General features: G+C 41.3%; 1 protein-coding gene and 1 long non-coding RNA gene across 3 annotated transcripts; both read right to left on the bottom strand.

Annotated features, from left to right (window-relative positions):
- Positions 1-1,258: 1,258 nt before the first annotated feature.
- LOC134453054 (uncharacterized) lies at positions 1,259-7,080 on the bottom strand. Of its 2 annotated transcripts, XR_010035544.1 has the most exons (3): positions 6,962-7,080; positions 2,405-4,028; positions 1,259-1,360 (listed from the first exon to the last, which is right to left on the bottom strand). XR_010035544.1 is itself a non-coding variant. In XM_063203822.1 (2 exons), exon 2 carries the CDS (start codon positions 3,981-3,983, stop codon positions 2,526-2,528), a length of 1,458 nt encoding a protein of 485 aa, XP_063059892.1. In that variant the 5' UTR covers positions 3,984-4,028; positions 6,962-7,080; the 3' UTR covers positions 2,155-2,525. The 2 variants fall into 2 exon arrangements, 1 of the variants encoding a protein (XP_063059892.1); XM_063203822.1 differs by lacking the exon at positions 1,259-1,360 and having other exon boundaries at positions 2,155-4,028.
- Positions 7,081-13,330: 6,250 nt separating this feature from the next.
- LOC134453053 (uncharacterized) lies at positions 13,331-18,285 on the bottom strand. Its single transcript, XR_010035543.1, has 2 exons — positions 17,939-18,285; positions 13,331-13,916 (listed from the first exon to the last, which is right to left on the bottom strand). It is a non-coding gene; the product is annotated as an uncharacterized LOC134453053 (long non-coding RNA).
- Positions 18,286-25,601: the final 7,316 nt, after the last annotated feature.

Genomic DNA, 25,601 nt, shown 5'->3' with positions numbered 1-25,601 from the left:
GCCATGGGAGGAGCTTGATTTTGTGTCTGGTTAACCATTTCTGTGTAGATTTGGCCGTATGTTTAGGGTCATTGTCTTGCTGAAAGACCCAGTGACGACCCATCTTCAGCTTTTTGGCAGAGGGCAACAGATTTTGATTTAAAATGTCCTGGTATTTCAAAGCATTCATGATGCCATTCACCCTAACAAGCTTCCCAGGGCCTTTGGAAGTGAAACAGCCCCACAGCATCACTGACCCACCCCCATACTTCACAGTGGGTATGAGGTGCTTTTCAGCATGCGCATCTTTCGTGGCACGCCAGACACACTTAGAGTGTTTGTTGCCAAAAAGCTCAATCTTGGTCTCATCTGACCAAAGCACACGGTCCCAGTTGAAGCCCCAATACCGCTGGGCGAACTCCAGACGTTTACGTTTATGATTGTGGGTGAGGAAAGGTTTTCTCCGTGCATGCCTCCCAAACAGCTTGTTGGCGTGTAGACAGCGCCTGATGGTTGATTTGGAGACTTTGTGACCCCAGGATGCTACCATTTGTTGTAATTCTGTAACAGTGAGCTTTGGAGATATTTTGATTTCTCTTACCATCCTCCTCACTGTGCGTGGTGGCAAAATAAACTTGGGTCCTCGTCCAGGCTTGTTTACCACTGTTCCAGTTGTTTTGAACTTCTTAATTATTCCTCTCTCAGTAGATATGGGCAGCTGCAGTTGAGTGGCAATCTTCTTGTAGCCTCTGCCTGACCTGTGAAGGTCGACGCACATCTGCCTCACTTGTATGCTGTGTTCCTTTGTCTTTCCCATGTTTAAGAGTGGATAAGAGAAATGGCCTCGGTGTCACGTCATATTTATACCCCAGGGAAACAGGAAGTGATGAATTACTAATTAAATGTTCCTACATACTCTGGTAAACTTTGTAAACTACTGTAGAAATGACAGAAATGCTTCAATTATATTTATTTCCTGGGAATTGTTAAGGGTGCCAATAATTGTGGAACAGGTGATCTAATGAAAAATAATTATTTTTTAGTCAGGGATTTTTTTTATTTTCCTACAATTCATTTGAGTTGAAGGCTACATTTTCCTAAAATTTTCAGTGTGACAGTATTCTTCTGCAATAAACACTGAATTTATTTTAAGGCTTTTAACACATCTCAACCAGGGGTGCCAATAATTATGGAGGGCACTGTATAGCGGGAGATGGGACTTCTACCTCTTACCACAAAAAAAAACGCATTGGGATGCCAGTAGAATTGGGACCTCCTACTATCTAACTGGAGGGAACTTGCTGAAGGCTGTATTCCCAAGATGGAAGAGTGCATGTGAACTTCAGTCCAATTTAAACGGCTTATAATGCAGAAGAGAACCCTACACACAAAATTACATTACATTGAAGATGGTAGAAAGTATTTCAGTATATCCCTGTTTTGGGGGCTCAGGGATTTGGTATTATAGACCTTTGTCCTCACTGCCGTGGTCAGACACTGGGCTGAAGTGGAAGGATGCACCAATGAAAGATGTCAAAAATGTGTTTATTAATCAACTATAATCGATGAATGTGTTACCGGTAATTCAAAAAATAATCACAATTAATCACCAACTCAACTGGCGAGAGAAGGTGTAATGGGCGTGAATGGGTGTGAAGAGTGGGAAAAATTCAATCACCTTTGGATTAAGCTTAAAGGATATAAATAGAAAGGATGTTTGGAAGTCCGAGGCGTGCTCAGGCCCTTTAGAAAGATGAAAAAAGTATTCTTATGGGTGCTCGTTGGTTCAAGGTTCAATGTCAAAAAAGTTGCTTGAAAAGAGAAAAAGCTTTTCTTCACCAAGGCACTCCAAAAAGTATAGTTAAAAATGTCTTTATTAGTGTGACATGTCCATTAAGGACTTTAAAATTGCCCACACGCAGCGGCAGTTGGGCCTTCTTCAGGGCATGTAATAGTCCTTAAGTCCTTAATGGACATGTCATAATAATAAAGACATTTTTAACTATACTTTTTGCAGTGCCTTGGTGAAGACAAATAGAAAGGAATCTAAATTTAGCATTTGATCTCACTTTTATTATTTTATTTTTTAGGTGAAATGCCCGATTAGGCCTGCACAGAAAACACTAAGCTCTGGAACCAAACCGATAACGAACAGAACGGTAGCCTACAGCAAGACAGGTTTAGAAGATCCTTTATTATGTCGAGCAATTTCCTCGTTGTTTTATTCCCCATGCTGTCTCAGAAAATCACATTTGTTTGCAAAAAAGTTTAACCAAGTTACCACCAAAACTGAGAATTTATATTATATGGTGAAATGTTAACATACTTGTTATAAACTTGCAATAAAAAGTGAGCAAACAAACATTGAACAAAACACCTAATCTGAAAATGATTTATAGTCTATCAAAACCCTGTATCACCTGACCTGCAATAATGGCGGTTGATCAGATGCACTTTTGCTTTTGCTCATCTTTTTCGACTGGTAGTTTCCTTTTCTCTCTGAAGGCTGGGTCAGTGCGGTACAATGACTACAGATGATGTTTTTTTTATCTCTCTCGGAGCACCAGGTCAATACTGTAATGCGTCCTCTGCTTGGATCCATCTTGGGGGGCATCACTTTGAGGAGTCAGGTTGCATGGCTCTGTGGGCTCTGCTCCTTCATTTTTCTTGTCCTCCTTTTCCTTTGCCTCCTGCACTAATAGTCTTGTCTTTTTCAACTGGTAGTACAATCTTGAATACTCCTTCGTCTTCTCTCTGAAGGCTGGGTCAGTGTGATATTTCAATTTTTGGCGTTGTTTTCTCAACTGGTAGCTCTCCTTTCTCTTTTCCTCCTTTTCCTTTGCCTCCTGCACTAATAGTCTTGTCTTTTTCAACTGGTAGTACAATCTTGAATACTCCTTCGTCTTCTCTCTGAAGGCTGGGTCAGTGTGATATTTCAATTTTTGGCGTTGTTTTCTCAACTGGTAGCTCTCCTTTCTCTTTTCCTCCTTTTCCTCTTGCTCTAAGCTCCTCTTGAAATCAGGCTCATTGTAATATCGGGCTTGGAAAGCGTTCTTGAACGCTTTTAGCTCTGACGCATCTCTTTTCTTTCCTTCTTTCAGCAGCTGTTTCTGCATATGGTATCTCATCCTTTGAGTGTGGCGGTCCCTTTTCCTCTTTGACCTTGGCCGGTAAGGTCTAGGAAGAGATGGGGAGCCTAGGGCCACCATTCCCTGTGTTTCAGGATTCTGTGTTTCCTCCATCTCACTTACCTCTTCGATACACTGTTCCGATTTTACTCTGGTAAAAGACACTGGTAAGAGAGAATACTCTTTTGTATCGAGGTGCAACAAGTTCCCGAAGAACTGCACCAGCCGGTCAGCCAGCTCAGGCAATGTGGCAAAGGATTCCATCCCAGCAGCAACCCCGTATTCCTCACAACATCTTCTTCTTTCACTGGCACTGGCAGAACGTGAATGGAAAAACCCAAATTGGCCATGTGGATCCTGGAAAACACTGGCAAACGAAGCACCAACCATCAGCAAGGCCTGGGAATATGTGGTCCCGAGGTCTCGGAGCCCAGCTAAGAGGCTGACACTACTGTCACTCTCGCCCTCAGTTGACTTCAGGAATAACGACCCACTCAAAGTCTTGCATCTATTCATACAGTATTGGCCTTGGTGGGTTTGAACCTTTTCTGGTAGGTCATTGAAATTCACATATCTGTTGTTCAAGCTGCAACTTCCTGCCTTTGTGATTTGATCGGTCAATGTGTTCGCCGCTCTCATAACATCATCAAATGTCCACCTAGTTTCATCCGTGTGTTGCAGATGGGCCAGATACATTACAGAGCTGACGAGGTCCAGGATTTCTCGTCGACGTTCCTCAAGGATGGGCCCTGCTAGGCACCGCTGGGAAGTCTGGACGGCACGATGTGACATCTTCACACCATTACGTGTCCACAGTTCCTTGCGCAACCTCTCTCGTTCTCTCGCAGCATATGATCTTCTGCTCCTCCTTGGCATTGTGATGGTTGACTGCTCTTGTTGTAATGTTACTTCCACAACAACCTATTTAAAAAAAGAAAAGAAAAGTGTAAATATATGGGTAGAATATAACAGAGGTGGCAACATAAAGCAAGTAATAACATGATGGTATTATTCTGAGAAAAAAGTCACAACTCTACGAGAAACAATCAAGAGAAAAAAAGTCAGAAATCCGCCATCTCACATGTACGTCTGTGTGCTTGCTTGACTGTGCAGTTTGTCCATTTCAGTGTCTATGTATCTGTACTGTATGTGTTGGCCAAATTATAACAAAGTTAAGTCCATACAATGAGCTCTCAACATCACCACCTACTCTGACCTTCATTAAACCAACATAGAAATGTTTTAACTTGGGAAGTGTCCAGAAACCAACATTTGGTGGAATAAGCCTGATTTTTAATCACTGTTTTTGTGTGTTTTGTATGTTTGTATTCTACCAGTCTTTCACACTGTTCCTTGGATGACTTTATTCCTGCCCTGGTGCAAGAATTCAAGCTGCGGCGCTTGGGTTGATGATTTGTGACCATCCAGCTTCCTCTTCATCCCATTCAAGAGGTTTTCAATGGGGCTCGGGCCTGGAGTTTCGGACTGACCATAACAGGGTATTGATCGTGTGGTCCTCCAGCCACACCTTGATTGACCAAGCTGCGTTGCTTGAATGCATTGTCCTTTTAAAAATTATTTTTTTAAAGGTCTTTGGAGTTCAGGGGCATTGTCAGAACAGAAAACTAGTTTTCCTCCAAGACAACTTTGTATGTTGCTTAAGCCACTTGTCCGGAAGCACCCTCAAATTATCACCAATCCCCAGGTAGATTTCACATCCAATCCAACACCTCGTAATCCAATAGTTAGATAGTGGTTTGGAGAGTTCTCCACAGTGTCTTCTTGCATCCGCTGTGAAATTTGGCAGAAAATATGTGATCTGAGGATAATTCAGCCAGGCTAGAATCGATTCCAGGCTCCGTCCTCGCAGTGATGCAACATCTTCGGCTCTGCTACACTTGCTCAGGAAAAGAGCTTGTTCGGGTACAATCTGGGCCCTTCTCAAAACCTAGGACAGTGCACTTCCAAGTGTATCAGCCAAATTAGTCACGCCCAGTGATTGGATAGTCCGTAGAGTTCACCAAAGAGTATCCAATCATTGGGTGTGACTAATAAAGAGTAAAACTTATCTAATCACTGGGTGTGACTAATTAGGCTGATAACTTACACTTGGAAGTGCACAGTCCTAGGTTTTGAGAAGGGCCCTCTGAATTCCCCTGCCTCCCCCTGGCAGGGGAACTCCACCCACTTTGTCGGGAACCAATCAACTTTGAGCATCTCCAACGGTCCTGGGTAGAGGCGTGTTCAAGGCAGTGACGTGGTTTAAGCAGAGACGTTCTATTGCGACTAGGGATGGCGAAAATTGAAAAAACTCTTAACCGGCTACTGAGACTCATTAACCGGTGATTAACCGGTAATCATAAATTATACAAGGTTTGCGTGCCTGATATGCACAGCACTGATTTTTAAAAATTCTATTTTGCACATAAGCCTTTTTTGCCTGTCTGCCATGTCCAGCCACTGTTGCCAGATGGAAAATTCTGAATCATTGTACTAAAACCTCAAAATTATCGTTTTTTGGGGCTTTTGGGGCTTTTGGGGAGGAAATTATTATTATCATTATTATTATTATTACAACCGGTTAACCGGTGGCAGAACATTTTAACCAGTTAACATTGATCCGGTCGACTATCGGTTACCGGTTAACATCCCTAATTGCGACTTAGAAAATGTTTGGTTTAAAATGGTGTTTCTCAACGTTGAGAAGGATCGGAAGGATCAGCAGACAAAGCCTCAAAGGGATTTGAAAGTCATGATAATCAGGCTAGGAAATGGTCAGCTTCATCTCTGAGAAAGAGCCTGTTACTGAAGCGACACACAAGTTATCTTGGAATAACTGTTTAAGCGCTACTCTGACAATGTCCCCCAACTCTGAGCATTGTCTTTTTCAGCAGGACAATGGTAGAATGGTCAAAGCCACACAGCTTGGTCAAAATGTGAAGATCACCAGATCAATACCCCATCATGGCAGCCCAGTCTCTGGGCCTGAGTAACACAGAAAACTTCTGATGTGATCAAAAGGAAGAGGGGTGGTCACAAGCCATCAAACAAAGCTTAACCACTTTAATATTTGCACTGGATGTGGAATTAAGTCATCCAAGGACAATGTGAAAGACTGGCGGAGAGCATTAGCCTGGGCGAAAGCCAGAGCCAAAATCTGGGTGGAGCACATAGGATGGCAATGTCAAGATGAAAGAAATATGTGAATCCAGGGTTAGGGCCCTTAAAGTTTAAACATTATTTATTACAATATTATTTTAAAGTGAATAGGCTAGCACCTTCTTTTATTTGCATTGTTTGAGGGTTGAAACATAACATGCTTTGTCTTATTTTGACCATTTATTTTCTTTAAAAAAAAATTCAAAGTGTTTATCCAGGGTGCAGGGGACTGGCGGCAAAGCAACAGGGAACGATTTAAAACCACAGTCTGTTGCCTATAGGCTAAGAGCTGTGGATTTACCTCAGAGAATTAGATTTAATTCAAGTTGTTAGGTCGTGTCAGGCAGATTTAACTCCACTTAAAGAGGATATAGACTGGATTATTTGTTTTAATCAGAACAATGTTTCCCTTTCACGCATCACATTTTGGTGCACTCTCACCCACTCCTCTTGAGCAAAAACACAGACTGCTGCTGATGATGGGGTCGAGTCAGAGTCGAAAATTACCTACTTTTTAAAACGGGCACCTCCCTCACATTAGCATCATGAATGGAGATGCTAAACAATAGTTTATACCTAGGCTACTGTCTACTGATGACACTCGTCTGTGCACATGGGTTTGTTATGCCTCTCTGTTTCGGCCCTTTCAGTGGACTTCAAGGATCTTTTACCATACTACATTTCACAGGGCTTACCTTATCATACAGTGGGCCAGCAAATCCCTTTGTTGAGATTTAATTTGACTTTAAATTGCCCCTCTTTATCAGGCAACCCCTTTGGTTTGCGCTGCTGGTAATAAACACATTTCACTCTCTTCCTGTAGTCTCTCCACTGTTGCTTAGCAACGCACTGCACAGGGGAAGGCTCCATCCTCACCAGACCTCTTTCCCCTTTTCACCACCAGGTGGTGTCAGATCTCAACTGAAAATATGTTGTGGGAGAAGAAAGAAAGACACCAACCATGATTTCCAGTGGGCCTTAGCAAAGATTCTCTATTCTAATGCATTTAAACCGTCTCTGGCCTTAGGTCTAACTCTCCAAAGCTTATGTCAGAAGAAGATAGGCCTGCAGATAATTTGTAGGATGTCTCAGTTCACATATTGCTCTGTTGGCAACCAATTCACATCTTGTGTTGCCACATTTTCCAAGAAACTCCCATCGTAGTCCTCAGAAAGTCTCTCCCCTTGTATTGATTGACAGGTCAGTTCTTTCTGCACTGTAGTAGGGGAGGGGGATAAATGGCCTAAAAATCAAAATTTTGGAAAATGATTACGCCCACTTCAGGGATGGTGCATTGGGTCATTTGAGAGATATTTTGTATTGGAAGTTGGTACCTATCATGAAATAAACCCCCACCCCACCCAAAAAACTAAATCGGACATGTTTTTTGCCCCATTTCCCCCCTTTTATCATGAAAGATACATATAAATATCTTGAGAGAATACTTTGGTTCATCTGTCAGATGTTGCAATGTTCTAATGTGATAAGGTACATTTACATAATACATTGTGGCTGCTGGTTGACTGCAAGCAAACCATTGAAATCCCCAGCTGACAGTCATATTCTATCAGTGAGGCGAGCTCAGCTGTGATAGAAGTAGGCAACACTATGTTTGGACATTGGAAAAGTGCTGGGGAATCTGATGTCTTTGACGAGGATACTACAAGGATATACAGTGCACTAGGACAGGGGTGGGGAACCTATGTCTCGAGGCCGTTTTATCAGCCCCCCGATATAATTTGAATATTATGCAGCTTCATATGAACTATGACATATTTTGTAAAGGAATCTTAAAATTCCATTTGCAATACAATTCAGTTATATTCAGGGGACCTAGAGAAGGTGGGGTCTGTTGTAAAGGTGGCTGCCTTCAATATAGGCCTTAAGTGCAGGGGGAAATCCTGGTTTTAACCCTTGGAGGACTTTTACGACCCCTGAAGCAATCCAAAGTGGCACTTCGAATTAAAAAGGTTCCCCACCCCTTTACAGAAAGCAAAAGGGCAGCTCGACAGCAAATTGAGACCTTAATTCTGTCTCTAGTTGTGGAAAAGTTTGAGGTGCATCATACGGATTCTGGTTTACTGGTATGCAAATCATACCAGTATACTGCATACAGCATACTGGTATGCATATTATGCAGGTGAAATGTGGAAACAGTCGTTCTACTCCTTTCTGTGTAGGCAATGGAGTTAGACAAGGGGGACTCCCATCTCTAGCCCTGTTCAACCTCTCCAAACAACTGGGGAGGTGTAAGACAGGATGTCTGATGGAAACACAGTTTTAAACCATTTGATGTATGCAGATGATCTGGCTATTATGTTCCCCAGCACTGTTGGGTTTCAGCAACTCCTGAATGTGTGCTCTGAGCATGGGGATTAGTTTGATGTACAGTATAATGCAAAAAATAGTGTTGTGTTGATAGAGCCAAGGAAGATTGTAAAGTTCTAACGTTTTATCTGCCAGGGCAATCAATATGTGTATCAGGCAGTACAAAATATCTTGGGCACATTATCACTGAGAAGGGAGATGATACTGACATACAGTTGAGGACGATATTATTAGCCCCCCTCCTGAAATTAGACATTTCTCTTGATTTCTCAGTAAGAATTACCATTATTCACCATTTCTGTTATTCTGGAAACAAATACACTGATGAAGATAATGTTCAATGAGTTGAATTTGGATTTTTCTATTGTTACGATGAGTTTAAACAAAAAAGGGCAAAAATGACAAGGACAAAATTATTAGCCCCCTGATCATTAATAGTCAATATGGCGCCATTTATGAACCAAAACTGACAACAGGCTCTGATAAGTTGCTACCTAGGTTGGCTCGTGCCCCACTAGGGATTTTGGCCCATTTCTTCACTGCAAAGTGTTCTAGCTGGTCCAAATCGTATGGATGCTGAGCATAGACATTAACCACAGATTCTCAGTGGGATTGAGGACTGGACTATGAGCGGGTGATTCCAATATCATGGTTTTAGTGTCCTTGAAGATCCTCTGAACTAATCTAAATGTATGCTTTGGGTTACAATGTTGTTGGAAGACCCAGCAATCCAGATTCAGACCCAGACTCCCTGTGTCTGAGGCTGAATAACAGACTAAACTTGATGCCCTTCCACTTTGTGTAACTGTGGAAACTGCTTAGCCTCATTAGACCAAAGAAGCATTGGACACCTGCCTAGATGATTGTTATTGACCTGGCCTCACCTGGAGGTTTTTTCCCCCCCAAGAGAGACAGTTGTTAGGGCTTGTCATCATATTGGGCTTTGGGCCATCATCACAGAAGAACCCCTTTTCTAAAGGCAGCGCATATCAGAGTATTATTGAGCTTTGCCTGTGAACATTTGAAAGTCAAAAATGAGTTTTGAACGTCTCTGCTTTCATCTGATGATATTCAATTGCACCTGCTTTGATGCATGAATTCTGCTTCTGTCAGGTGAAGAAAGGGATAGGCCTTGAATCGTTATAAGATGGTTTCCACAATTAAACATGGTGGTGGATGCGTCATTCTGTGGCAGCCTCAGCCACAGGAAACCTTGTTTGGGTGTACGGCACCATAAAAACTGAAAATTATGATAGAATGTGGAAAGTGACCTTGCAAAAATATGCTCATAGAGGGAGTTAAGATCTTCACTGGATCTTTCAATAAGATAATAACCCAAAACTTGCATCCAAAATAGTTCAAATGTTCTTCAAGGATACTAAAACCATGGTCATGGAGTGGTTTAGACCTCAATCCTTTAGATAGTATTTGAAGAGTGCTGAAAATGAATGTCCATCCTCAACACCCATGCAATTTGGACCAGCTTAACTATTTGCAATGAAGAAAATGGGCCAAAATCCCTGGTAGGACATGTGCCAACATAGTTAACAACTAATCAAAGCGCCTGATGTCAATTTTTGTTCATAAATGGCACTGTATTGACTATTAATGATAAGGGGGCTAATAATTTTGTCCTTGCCATTTTTACACTTTTTTGTTTAAACTCATTGTGAAAATGGAAAAGTCCAAATTTAACTTATTGGATACTATCTCCATGGTGTATTCGTTTCCAGAATAACATACATTTATTAATAATGATCATTCTCAATGATCAAAAAGAGATATGTCTAATTTCAGGAGGGGGGCTAATAATATCGTCCTCAACTGTATAGACAGAGATGAGTGTTGCATGTCCAAGCAAAAATGTTAGTTAGACAAGTTTGTTCTGATGATGTGAAAGTAAACTTGTTTCATGCTTACTGTAGGCCTACTCCTATGTATGCAGTCCCATTATGGGTCAGCTAAAGACCCTGCGTAAATTCCAAGTAGCATAATGAAGTATGCTAATATCATGATTGCGTGACTATATTGCTGAAAACCCCTTGAAGTTGCAGTGCTAGTGAAGTATTTTGTGACTTCACAGGCTCTCTTTAAGAAGTTGATGTTTAAGTTCATTTGTCGTCTGGAAAACTGTCTCAAAACTGTATTACAAGGATTCTCACAAGCCCCAGATGCAGCTCTGTCAGATATCAATCATGTAGAAGCACTGGTATGGCTGCTTCTTAAGACTGTCATGACTGATGGTATTTTTGTACATGCGTATGCAACCTTTCTCCCCCCCCCCCCTCTCCTTCTTTTGATGTCTATTTTCATGGAGAATTCAGGGAAATTGGGCCACTTTTTTGCAAGTGAATGGCCCAAAGTGGCCCAATTTGCCTGAATTCACCAATGTTGTATGTCCTCTTATTGGGCCTAGAGCCTGTAATATATATGGGCAGACTGTAAAGAAAAGTGAATGCATACAAAGGGCAGAACAGGTGAAAAAAAACTCTGTTTTGTGTTATTTTCTTAATTTTAAAGAGGGGTGTGTGGGGGGGGGTATTTTCAAGATACAGAGTCACTTTGAGGTGCAAAATTTCTTCTATTAATAGTGTTAATTAAATATCAAATGGATTTGAAAGCATTTATGCCATGGTATATAAGCAAACAGTAAAAATAGCTTATGCATACCAGGCGGAATGGGCAGAAAATGTCACTTTTGGGCTAACTGTAGCACTGATGGAATAACCTGATTTACATAATCTGGCTGCGTTCGGAGAGCATATCAGATGGCAAGAGTCAGGTAACTGATGGAATGCATAGTGTTGGTAGGCCTACAGTGTCCACTGTCCAACACTGATGAAAACACCACCCATCATATGTGTACTTAGTTTATGACTCAGTAGGACCAACATTATACGACAAGCACATTACTTTCTTTAAAGGGACACTGTGTGAGATTTTTTGTTGTTTATTTCCAGAATGCATGCTGCCCATTCACTAATGTTACCTTTTTCATGAATACTTACCACCACCATCAAATTCTAGGTATTCATTATGACTGGAAAAATTGCACTTTTCACACATGAAAAGGGGGATCTTCTCCCTGGTCAGGTCCGCCATTTTGAAGTTTTTAGCTGCAAAAATGACTGTTCTTGAACCATACTAGAAAATATCTGTTTATTACTTGGTAAACTTTCAAAGCAAAATGTTTGCATATCAAGCACAGTAGGCAACATGTAAAGAATATAGGCTCTAGCCTATGGAATGTGATATGTGATGGTACATTTCTGAGACCTTCAATGACCAAAGCAAAGAAAATGAATTTATTGTCAAGGCTTTTTAGAACATTTTACTACATTAATTTCGGTCTTGAACTAATCTTACAATAGCAACTGATCCTCATAGGCTGCAGACAAATCCTGGTACATGTGCAATTGGACTATTTCAAGAAATTACTGAGACTACTGATAAAACATTTTGAGCACTACTTATATCTTATTGTAGTCCTACACTACTGCTGACAGGATTTCTCTGTGATAAGACTGTCTCATACCACTAAGATTACTTCAGGAAGAGAGCATTTGTCATTCCCAATAATGCTGCAATGCTAATGGGATTTATTTATGCACCCTCTAGTGAGCGGCACTAAAATCCCTCCAGCAGTTCCTCTTTTCTCCTGAATCGTCAACAATGGGTTACACCACTGTGCCATGTGTTAATTTTAATAAATATAGTCCTGCATGTGACATTATTGTTATCTATTTTATTATTCAATATCCTACAAATTTGACATTTTAGACTATGAAGATCTGCTGTATATGAATGCTTCAGCTCGAAGGCTGAGAAAGATTGACTATCATCATCCTGCCCTGAGGTTCACCACTGTAGGGCTTTAACCTGTGTTACCCTGTTACCCGTGACGTCACAGAAATGAGAATACCCCTCACATTTCTGCAGATTTCTAAGTATATCTTTTCACGAGACAACACTGAAAAAATACACTTTGACGCAATGACCAGAAGCCAGAGTACAACTTGTATAGCTGCTTCAATGTATTGGTCATGCAAACTAATTTGAAAATTGAAATATAGCCATTAATGTTTCAAAATGTACCTCACAAAAGTGGTCACAGTATCAGAATCAAGTCCAGTTAAGAGTGCTTCCTGGAACCGCTAGTTTTTAGTAAAGATGGTGCCCGTTGGTCACAGGCTTGGTTGATTTTAAAAAGTTGAAGAATACCAAGACACTAATTTTCTTTGTAATTAAAATACCTTTATTTTTTGGGCATAGCATGTAGCATAGCACAAGTAATAAAAACAAGTAATGAACAATGCTTATCTTCCCTGTTTTGGGGGCTCAGGGATTTGATACTACAGATCTTTGTCCTCACTGCTGTGGTCAGACACTGGGCTGAAGTGGAAGGTTGGTACATTTCAGTGCACTAATGCAAGACTGGGACCAAAAAAATCCAGTCATTTTTGTAAGACCCTTTAAATTGTGAGCCCGTCTCTGAGAGAAAAAAAATAAATAAATAAAAAACAACAGCATCAGCCGCTTACAGGCTGTCGGCCGACCGGCTATATGCCAGATTACCAGGCCTACACAGATGACACCAACCTCTGAAGCCAATAAACAGATGACGAGCATATTGCCACAGCAAAACAGGTTTAGAACAGTTGAAATCCTTGATGATGCATACTCTATGGTGCATTTTTAATATAGGCCTACTTTTTGTAACTTGCAACAATTGGGGGGAAACTGTGCAAAGAAAAACGGTCCAAAACACACCTATTCCAAAAATGATGAACAGTCCATCAAAACCTGTATCACCTCACTTTTGCTTTTTTGCAGTAGATGCACTTTTGCGTTTTTCGTCCATCTTTTTCAACTGGTGGGATATTCTTACGTACTCTATCCATAACTTTCTGTAGACTGGGTCGGTCTTATACAGTGACTTCTCAATGTAATCCGCCCTCCGCTTGGATCCAACTTGGGGCTCTGTGGGCTGCCCTCCATCCTTTCCCTCGTTCTCCTTACTCTTTGCCTCCTGCTCTAATAGTCTTGCCTTTTTCTTCTGCCGGTATAATCTTGCGGACTCTAGCTTCTTCTCTCTGAAGGCTGGGTCAGTGTGGTACAGTGAGTTCAGATGCTGTTTTTGTTTCTCTCTGTACTCCGGGTTATCTCTGTAACGCGAACGCTTGGATCCATCTTGGGGACCATCACTTTGAGGAGTCAGGTTCCATGGCTCTGTGCTCACTTCCCTCAGAGCAGTTGATTTCCTCTTCCTTTCCATTGCGATGGTCGACTGCTCTTATGGATCAAGACTGTTGCAACAGCAACCTATTTAAAAAGGAAAAAGAGAGAGTGTAAATATGGGTAGGATCTGTAACAGAGTTAGCAACATATAAAGCAAGTATCTAAGCAAACAAGTCCGCCAGGCGGACAACAGATGCGTCTGTCTATGCCCGTTCTGAACCTTTTTTGCCCAAACGCACCCTTGGCCTCCTCATAACCTGTCAAGGCAATTTGTCAATAAGCCTACCATGTACTGTATAAGCCTGGATTTGAAAAAGTACCATAGGATTTCAACAGTGTTGGGCAAGTTACTGAAAAACTGTAATGCATTGCTGATTACATGTTACTGTCTTTTCAAAATAATCCCTTACAGTAGGCTACATTTAGCAATTTGGGGACCTAAGGCGAATTTAGCTAGGGGGGCCATCGGCCCATCCCATATCACATTTTTTTTAACATAAAATCTCTATTTTTGTTATTTATGTTTTTTTTTTTTATCACGATTTTTTATTTTTTTTAAAAAAATAATTAGGCCCTACAAACATAAAAAAACAGGCAAACATTACAACCCTTTCTGGACAGATTTCAATGAATAGGCTATTTGCAATTTTGCATAGGCCTACATTAAATAAACTAAAATGTGAAATTCTCTTTTCACTTTAATATGAGAGCAGTGATGTCCCCCCATGAAGTGTTATTTCATGTGTGTGCATGATGCTGTCACCTATTTGAAGTGACGTTGATGTTGGATTTCATGGAATACTAGGTGCATTCGAGATGTGTCAACGCATGCATGCACATTTAGACAGCAATGCACCCTGGATGGAAAATGCTGCATGACGGTTAGATTTCCTGTCAAACTTCGAAATTTCGTCGACGTTGCGTTGACGAGGTGACATGTCACATGGTGTAAAACTATCGCGGGATGAATGCGGCTGCAGTCAGATCTTGCAACCTCTGCAGTTGCTTATCCCCTTCAGCGCTCGTCGGCGGACTGCCTCCGAGGTCACGCGCCCATGAACTGGTTGGTCAACAACTCGCTCACGTGTGTATATGGGTCTTGTCTCACACCTCTACACAAGTTTGCGCAGGTCCCCACTTCAGCTCCTCCTCACTGCCCGTCCCCCCACTCCTCACACGTGGTGTGTTAGTAGAGCAAACCGGTGCGAGCTCATCGTCTCGTTCATATTTGTGGCCGACTGCAAATGCGCTGTATTTAATAACACCCACATCGTGACAACAGGTTCTCGCTCACCTGACTTTTGCAACATCGACGCTCGCAACAAAGTCGTACGGGGCTATTTTTAAATGCCGCTTTGGGAAGAAAACAGAGTAGGCCTAGGCGACAGGTGAACTGTCTTTCTGTCAAAACAGTGGTTTGCAGGCGTTTGCGTTTTCACGTGGATATTGTCTTCGTGGACCTTAACAGACAAACCGTAAGTTCCATAAACTAATCAATGAGACATTTAGTGCATAAACCGAAAAGCGCGCTCTCTGTCAACAAACCCTTTAAAAGACGCGTGTGCGTATGATCAACAGTAACACAGCCTTCACTCTCCCTGTGCTCGCGTTAATCGAAGTATCGAAGTAATCTCCTCCACCCACGCTCAATGCGCGAGTTGCTCTCTTGCCTGCACTTCTCACAGCATTGTCAAAAAATACAGGGGATTGCCGGTGTTCGGGCTGATGTTTTCTTCAAAGGGTGTTGTTTCTTTTGAGTGGTGACGCTGTGTAGCCTAGTCTAACAACACTGAACATAGGAAACGCTATCTGCAAATGTCTCATGCCTTCCTATTTTTTGTGCTCCGCTTGGTGTTATTGACCATGAAGAGTTTGTTGAGTGTGGCGCTTGACAGTTATCCTCCTTATCTGAAGACGTCTTTGTGTGAATGTTTAGGAACTCGGCTAGCACACATGGCACACATGGATGGAATATGCATACAGACTTCTGTGCTTCTGCAGTTGTGTCAGATAATGCAATCAATCAGCTGCGTAGCCGGTTTGCTAACCATTATGGTAGACGTTTTGGTTTGCACGCATGAGCTCCAGGCCAAAACTGAGCTCTGCCACTCCACTGAGCGACTGCCACCTTGTGGACACAAGAGGGAATCACAAGAGGGAATCACAATTCAGAAACGCATCACGGGAGGGCGGACGGACGGACGGAGGGACGGACGGACGGACACCAAAGCCTCTTATAGAGATGCGTGGGACGCATCTAAAAATATCCCAGAAGTAATTATAGTTTGCCTATCTCTGATCTTTCCATCTGGCCTTCACTGGCAGTGGATACAGAAACACCCTTGGGGTCACACACAAGGCAGTGTTAAATGAGTTCGAAGGTGCAGTAGCCAATCTTCAGTTCCACTTAATCAAGTTAATCATACCCGTAACACACAGCACTGTAGAGATGAGTTTGATTACCTCTGTGGAATCATTTTTTTTTTTTTAACATAAATCTTTCCCTGTTGCTTTGCAGACAGTTCTCCCTTCCTCCTTGGTAACCTGTTCCCCTGGAACCAGTGTTCAACACCAGGCCTGTCTCAACCAGGCAAGCAGTGACTGGTTGTGTACAATGGCAATGTTGTGACTGTGCCAGTACTTCAGTAAATTCAATGACTGAAAAGTGAAATCATACCGCTATAGAAATCCCCCCAGTAGTCTGAAGGAAAAAAAGGGCCCTAACAAAGTCCCTTTTTTCCTATGGACCCCAATGCCTTGAAACGGTCCTGCCAAGCCCTGATATCCAGGAACACATGCCTTCATTGAGAATGTAGCCTAGGCCTAATCTACTGCAAGTAATCATGAAAAATGAAGAAAATGCATTGAATGAGGTGTGCCCAGTTTTTGGCCCGTGTGTGTGAACAGTAGCCTACTTCCAGCAAAGCTGGTTTTAGCAATTACTTCCGGGAAGTTTTAAAAGGACTAAGTAGGATGGTGGCCAGGATAGGTGTTGTTACAGTGCTGTTCATTGAAAATGTCAGACAATGGAGAAGATCCAATTACCGTTTCATGTAGGCCTATGAAAAGTGACATTTTCCCAGTCAAATGAATACCATTACTTAGAATTTGATGGTGGTGGAGAAGGCTATTTGTCAAACAGCTAGGTAACATTTGAAACTGCTAAAAATATTACACAGTGCACGGAACTGGTAGCAAAACATAATTCTGGATAGGAGACTGTGATGTATATGAACTAATGCCGTGTGTGCGGGATTTTGCTGTGACGAAACCGATTCCCTGATTGACGCTCCCAACCCAGGACGCTCCCCTTTCATCTCGCTCCCACTAGCCAGACTATCGGTACCACCGCCATATGACGGAGCTAGTTATCTTGTTGATGTTAGTTTTTTGTTTCTGTTCCTAACCCTAACCCTAACCTTAACCCTAAACCTAACCCTAACCCTAAATCTAACCCTAACCCTAAACCTAACCCTAAATTGCTTGTATGTGGCAGTATAAGATAATACGTGAAATATAATCGGGTGGGACTACACGTCCGGGAGCGATCTCAGTTGGGAGTCTCCATCCCCCACCGGACGAAACCCTGTAAATCAGGCGGCACCATCGGTGGGTGTGACGAGAAACGTAGCATCGTTTCCCCGGTCAAATTAGCTTAGCTTAGCAAATGCTGTAGTCAAACAACGGTCTCTCTTCAATCACAAACACTGTACCATTAAAAATGATGCGACAGGAGCAAGGAGGTCTACATAAGCGAATATATTGGTCACCTTAACCCAAGTGTCATTTATTTTAAAAGCATCTGTGAAAAACGATCGGTAGATTCGACACCACCGAAATCAAAACAGCCTCCATTTTTAAATATAATATAGTATAACTACTAATGATAGGGTCGCCGAGGACAGCAACGTATTAACATTAGGACATTAAATTATTAGATAATTAAGATGCTAAGTAATAAGCCTATCATCACACTACTCGAGTCATGTGTCACTGTTTTACTTTAGTTGTGCACATACTGTCGTCCTGCTGTTGGTGTGCCTTATTTCAGGCCCTCTCTGTGCACTTCAAGGATATTTTGCAACACTATACATTACATGACTTACCTTATCATACAGCCAGCTCAAATCCCAAATCTTATTTTAAATTCCAGTAATTGCTCCAGTAAAAGCTTTGCCAGGCAACCCGTTGATTCTTTCTTTTGAGCCACTTTGTTTCGAACTTCTTCTCCCTGCTATTTTTCGGTTGGCAAGCAACTTTTGGTGTGCATTACCGCCACCTTCTGAAATGGAGTGTGGGTCTGAATTACTAAACTGCTCTAATCAAAGGAAAGAAAAGGAAAGCAAGGGAAATGGAAAGAAAAGGAAAGAAAGGAAAAAAGAAAAACAATTACAGTCTCCATAGGAGACCAGTTTCCCTTAAAAAAAAAATAACCAAGTGACTAAAGCATGGCTCTCCTGTTTGCCTTTGAAGAATTTATTTCAGCTTTAGTTCTAGAATGTTTATCTCCCTTAAGACTTCTACTCAGCTCCTGTCTCGCCCAGTGATATTTAGGCCTAGGCTAATTAGCACATTCCTCTATGACATGCTCAGAGGTTTCCAGAGTGTTACAGTCAATGCATTTTCCATCCTCATGCTTCTTCAATAAAAACAATGTGCTATTTAAACCTGTGTGGCCTACCGTCATTCTAGACACCACGTCTTCTTCTTGTGTGCTTCTGTAGGTAGGCCTATCTCTGTCCCGTCCCACTGTTTTCTGGATACTGTAAAGGTGTCTACCAGTTTGTCCATTGTCCCATAAGTCCTGCCATTTTTGCCTAATCTAGCACTTGATTATACTCTTAAATTATGTTTTACTGTAGGCAACTTAATATTCATTTCTACAGTAGGATGATCAGTTGCTTTCTTGGCATGCTGGTCTGCCAGCTTGTTCCCTCACAACATAGTTACACTGATACCGGATCTCTGCAGACTGCTTGCCAGTTGAACAATTTCATAGCAAGTCTTGACTGAGACTGCACATTCTTGATGCTGGCCTTATTCTGTTGCATTCCACCCAAGATAAAGCCAATAGTATGGCCACTAGTTCCGCTGTGAACACAGCCAAGTCATCACTTAGTCTTTTCATAACAGGCACTTTTAACTTGGGAATAGCAAATGCAGCCCCCACTCGTGTCATCCCTCTTGGATGCATCTGTAAATAAAACAGACCTGTCCCCATGGAAATTCGGTATAAACCAATGCACATAGTCCTTATCTATTTCCATCTCCTCTTTCACTTCCAGGATGCCAAGGTCAACTGAAGGCAGTTCTAGGGTCCACAAAGGTACTGTAGGACAAACTTCTAGGTAATCTCCATATCTCTTGCCTTCTCTTCAATGACCCACCCAAAACTTCTGATTTTGTCGTTTCCCCTCTCTTGACAGTTAGTCAGTGAGTGTAGGCCTAAGTGACCTTCCTGGTGGCCTTTTAGGTTAGCCCAGTAAACCAGTGCCAACTGATCTCTTCTTAACCATAAAGGTATATCTCCCAGCTCCACCAGTAAGGCTGCAACTGGTGACGTTTTCATGGCTCCCATACATACGCGCAGAGCTCGGTACTGGACAAGCCCTAGCTTTTTCAACGTAGTCTTGGCAGCTGTTCTGTACACAATGCACCCATAATCTATAACTGACCTTATTAGTCCTGTATAATTTGACTTTAATGCTGGCCTATTAGCTCCCCACTCTGTACCTTTCAAACATCGCATGACATTCAACTCTTTTTTGCATTTGAGCCACTTTTCACAGAAAGTGCGATATCAGCGCCCTGCACACGCATACGAGCACTGCAGCACCCCCACTGACCTAGGTCAAAGCAGATAGCAGAGAATTAAATGGCTCTGGGTCAAATCACCCCCCTTTCCCCGCTTCTCCACCAGGTGGTGCAAGATCTCAACTGATCTCATCAGAAGCCAAAGTTACAACCAACATTCTCTGAATTCTGGAGGGATATTTTGTGTGGTTTGACAATAGGTTGCAGGAAATATGAATAAATAATAATTAAAAAATGAACAAACAAACAAAAACAAATTGACAAACATTTAAATTCCCAGTGTCTCTTCAAAGCCTATGACGACAGATAGGCCTACAGACTAATTTGGAGGTTGTCTTAGTTCACTTATTGCTCTATTGGCAACCAAATCTTGTGTTGCCACAATAAACACATTTTCCAGGAATCCCCCACCCTAGTACTCCAGAAGTCCCTCCCCTTGTGTGACACTGTTGTTTCATTTGGTAAAGATTGACAGGTCAGTTCTTTCTGCGCTGTAGCACTGATGGAATGCATATTGGTACAGTGCCCAGACCACTGACCAAAACACTGCACTCCACCCACGTGTGTGTGTGTGTGTGTGTGTGTGTGTGTGTGTGTGTGTGTGTGTGTGTGTGTGTGTGTGTGTGTGTGTGTGTGTGTGTGTGTGTGTGTGTGTGTGACTCATGACCTGTGTGTGACTCAGTACGACCTGTTAAGCCAGGCACTTTCTTTAATTAAAGTTTGTGTTAGTATTTGAAGCCGTAAATAATAGTCTATATGAAAGATAGGCCTATGTCCTACCTGAGTACAAGATTTAAGGACCTTCAATTATCGAAACACAGCTGAATCCACGGTAAGGTTTTTAGGCATGTACTGTAAATTTCAGTCTTTAGCTAAAGTTAAAATATTGGCCCTGCTCTGGCCTAATGACTGGGTTACTACGATGGCTATCTGGGTTTGATTCCTGCCCGGGTCATTTGCCCATCCGTCCCCGTCACTCTCCCCCACTCATTTCCTCTCTCTCCTCCACTGACCTGTCAAAAATAAAGGCAATAATCCCAAAAAAATATTTAACAAATAAAGTTAAAATAGCAATTGACACACATAATCTGCTGACAAAGCCCGGTACTAGTGCAGTGGGACTAAGAGATATGAGACTGATGATAAATTGTATGTATGTCTTCTTACTATCACAGTGCACTACATTCTGCTGGCAGAAGGCCTCTGTGATAAGACTGTCCCATCTCACCAAGGCTCCTCTTTCCATAGTCACTCACACAACACTATATTATTTAATGCACTAATTTTGATCATTTATAATATAGCCTATGCCTATTGTGTGTGAACGGGTTGTTTTTTTATTATATTATATTAGGCTATATTATATTATATTATATTATATTATATTATATTATATTATATTATATTATATTATATTATATTATATTATATTATATTATATACTCTTGCTTTTGGAGGGCTGTGACAGACAGTTACACAATCCCTTCAGACAGTTCAGACATCATGACAGTTACACAATCCCTCGAAGTTGACAATTTTCCACTGAGTGTCAGCTTAGATGTGCATAGTGACAGGGGTAGAGTATTTTCAGACATATTGCACACGCACACACACACGCACACACGCACACACGCACACACACACACACACACACACACACACACACACACACACACACACACACACACACACACACACACACACACACACACACACACACACACACACACTTTATATTCATGGTGGTAACCACAGAAACCGTTATTGGGTTTGTGTGTCACATGCCACTTTTAAAATCCTTTCCTAGCAACTGCAGGATTAGTCACCAGGCCTATTGAGAGTCAAACATAAAAAAGGAAATGTCTTCATTCATAGTTACAGTATATAGGTACCCCACCTGATAATTGGTTTCAAGAAATGATGTAATTTAATCATTACTGCCTCTCACAACTAACACAACTACGCCAGGAGACTCTGGTTGTCACAGTATCCCTGAAACCACCCAAACATTGGGTTAATTCAGCACGGCACAGCAATCTTGACCGTTTCAGGCCTCCAAAATATAGCCTGATAATGCTCACCACCATTCCACCAGTGGGTCCAGTGCTAGTCCTTCAAAAGATTTAGTACTACTACATCATTACAAAGAGTCTTACAGTAAGTAATACATTGCCACTTGGTCATTGCCATTCAGTCTGGTCACAGCTACATTATAACCGGGGCCTTGTCTTATTTTAATTCATTCATTTATTATGGTGTTAGCTAACAAGATTTGGTACAAGTCTGTCCCATTAAGAAGTTATCGCTTTAGCATGAAACATCTGCGGCGGTCTGAGTGAAACCATGAAATTCCCAACATACCGCATCTCTGGGATATAAATATGGCAGACAGTGTATTGACATGACACACAGCAGGGTTGTCTTCGCTTTGACATCACTTTGTGTGTAGTGACACTGAAACACATGACTCATTAGGGTTGTAGTGAGACCGGCCTTGGTCTTGAGACTGGTTACAAGACCACTTTTACGTGGTCTTGGTCTTGTCTCGGTATCAACGTCATTTAGTCTTGGTCTCAGGCATACAGTTAGCCGTCTTGAAGGTATTTGTGCATGTCACTCACGCTCATCACAAAACCTTAGCATAATGTAGAGTAGAGTATAGTAGAGTAACTTTATTGAACCCCAGGGTGAAATTAAGGTGTCAAGTGTACACAAATACACATAATGCCCACATGGACATTTCAAGACACACATAGGCCTATACACAATTAACACAGGTCAAATCCAAGGCAGATTCAAGAAAAAAAGAAGAAAAATTGCAAAAACTTTTCCTGTGAGTTGAGGTAGTCATGGTAACATGACCAAGAAGCAATGACTGTTGACAGATAAATAATAATAATAACTTGGTTTTATATAGCGCCTTTCAAGTAACCCAAAGTCGCTTTACAAAAAGACAGTGGGCAGGGGAATAGAGAGAGAGGAGAGGAGGGGGTAGAGGTGGGGTTGGGGCACTCTACTGTGATGTAGAAACTGAGACAATACCATGTGAGTACTGAGGTGTATTGGCCGTTTCCCAATGCGTCCTTCAAAGTGTATCAGCCTTCCTAATCACGGCCAGTAATTGGATACTCTTTGGTGAACTCTGCGGCGTATCCAATCACTGGGCACGAGTAATTAGGCTGATACACTACCAAGGTTCATACACTTGACATTGGGAACGTCGTGGCTGTCTCTAGTTTAAATGAAACTATGTTGATTTTATAGGCCATGCAGTTAAGCCTCACTGTGGTGCTTTTGTTCTTCAGTTCACAGCAGTGTGTAATCATGTCAACTCTAACACTGTGTTCAGTCTTGTTCCCTGTCTTGGTCTTGGTCTGGACTGGTCTGTCTAGGTCTTGGTTTCTTCCTCGATACCCTCCGGTCTTGGTAGTAAGTGGTCTTGACTAATTCACTATGACTCATGTGGGTTGATCAGTATTACAGTAATGTTCCAATGTAGCTGTGGCCTGTTTGTGCATATGGGCCTGCCGTTCACTCTTTGGTCGAAACACTCAACTACATAATAGCATTGCTATGACTACAGAGTGCCTTAACCCTTGTGTTGTGTTCATAAGCTGCATACACCTGTGGTGTTCGGGTCAGTTTTGACCCGTGATAACAAAACTCAGCCATAAAATACCTAAAAACACTAGTTCTCATCAAATATTGTTTTTCCTCTCATAGCTAACTAGGTATGTATTCATATCCATGGAAATACTACTTTATTTATTCATCTTGTTGACTTCACAGGTCTTTCATCTTACATTATGCAAATCGTTTTTGATGACCAAAACTACCAAAACCTCCATAAATCCACTATTAATACCTCCTAAAGTGATACAATTAGTGATTATGTTGTCCATGTATTACAGCTGATATGAGAGTACAACAACCCCCAAATGTCTTTTATTAGTTTTTCTCTAATATTGAAAAATATCATCAATAGTGACATTTGTGGTGTTTGGGTCCAAACCAACCCAAAGAGATGTATAGCAGGATAAAGACCAAATGTCAATTAAACTAGTTTTTCAGTGCATAAAATCAATGCTTAAATATGTTGACTTGGTGTTTTTCAATATTTATATGATTTTAGTGTGGTAAATATACAAAATAATAATTCTGTCAGAGTCACAGCTATTTCGCCAATCTAATGCAAAGATATAGGAAATGAACACCTCAATGAACATGAAAAAAGCCACACTATTCATCTGAATCCACTATGCTATGAACATGGACCCTTATCTCATTGCCACATCAACTTTATGGAAAGTATAAGACCAGTTCTACATGTCTGGGTGCCATAATGAATTTTTGATACGTTTTTTGTACAAAATAATGTGAAAAAAATGTATTTTGCAAACAAACGTGCAAAAAATCTCATTATTGAATGCAGAAATGGATTCCCTGACCATGAAAACATATGAGTAGACTAGACACCAAAAATACATCTGTACTCCTTTCACAACAGGAGATATGACGTGTTGTATTGTATGGGACTGTCCGGTGGCCATATTGGATTTGTAATATGAAAAAGCTGGCAAAACATTTTTTAGGCAAGAAATATATTTTCCTCACCATGAATCACCAAACTAAAGAAAAAGGGTAACCAGCAGCTTTGCAGAAATGCATACAACAACCAAAAATCTATGCCCGGGTCAATTTTGACCCGAACACCACAGATGTAACTTTTTTTTTTTGGACCTTTAAAATGTACTAAAATTATAAAACATATTTTTTTGTGTTGAAATGATTGTGACTGAGGATTAGATGAACCCTCATTCCAAGAAAATAAAGGAAAGTGTGTTTTTTTCACACTAAAACTTGAAAACGGGTCAAAAATTACCCGAACATAATTAAGACTTGGCCGTTACAATTTTTGTGACAATAAGGTTATAACGGAGACTCTTTGCAAAGGAGTTAAACACAGGAGTCACACAAACGTGGCACCACTAGAAAGTAATAAAACAATAGTTCTATTTCAAGTCAAGTGTAAAACTCAAAAATCTATGTAACAGGCTTAGCACAGAAATTTGAAATTGGATTTGACCAGTTTCCAATGTGCAGTTAAACTAAACACACACACACACACACACACACACCAACAACATTCATTCACTGTGCCACATTATGCTACAACCTGCTAAAAGCTGCTACTGAATGCCAAGTCCGAATGGAGACCCTTCCGCAGAGCTTCACTCATAGGTTATGTCTGGACATTTGAATATTTGATATGGCAGTGAGGAAAGGAATGCTTTTTCTGTCTTTTACATTTTCCCTCTTCAGAGTATAGCTCAGGGCTCATTTTATACTACATGTATGACCTTATCAAAATGTCTATCTTACATTTCACAGGTTGTGGTTGAAAGTGTGATTCTGAGCAAGCTGTTTCCCTGACAAGGCACAGGGTAGGCCTATAGTGAAGGCAATTCGTATTACTAATGGTGTGATGTCTCCCTGCACCACTAAGTTTTGTTTTGTAGAGACATGTCAGAGTTCTCATTCTAGTTTTTTTTATTTTTATGGATGATTAAGACTCAATCCCATTTCACCATAGCCCTACGTCTTTCCCCTTCCCCTCTGTTTTGCGCGTTCACATGAAGGACTAGGGCCATCCCAATTCACGTTCAGACAGAGCGGAAGGGGTAAGAGATTATCTGAAGGCACACTTGAAAGGGCTTCGATCGATTTGCCCGTAAGCTTTGCGAATGCCTTTAAAAATTGGCGACTGCCACAAAAGCACACAAATAAGTATTTTATTCCGTGCTGTACGGTGTCACAGTTGTAATAATTTTTCCATTGTACTCAGTTAAACATTGTCCCAATGTGTAATGGTCATTTTCTCTGTGAAATGCAAGTGAAAAAAAACACTTTTAATATCAACCTAATGCATGGAAGTTGTGAAGGAATTGCGAGGGT

Source organism: Engraulis encrasicolus, chromosome 7 (assembly GCF_034702125.1).
Source record: "Engraulis encrasicolus isolate BLACKSEA-1 chromosome 7, IST_EnEncr_1.0, whole genome shotgun sequence".
NCBI classification, from domain to species: Eukaryota; Metazoa; Chordata; class Actinopteri; order Clupeiformes; family Engraulidae; genus Engraulis; species Engraulis encrasicolus.
This window is presented reverse-complemented; position numbering and strand designations above follow the sequence as displayed.

Excerpts from the sequence above, each read along its gene's own strand:
- LOC134453054 (XM_063203822.1), bottom strand. The coding sequence starts at position 3,983 with ATGCCAAGGAGGAGCAGAAGATCATATGCTGCGAGAGAACGAGAGAGG.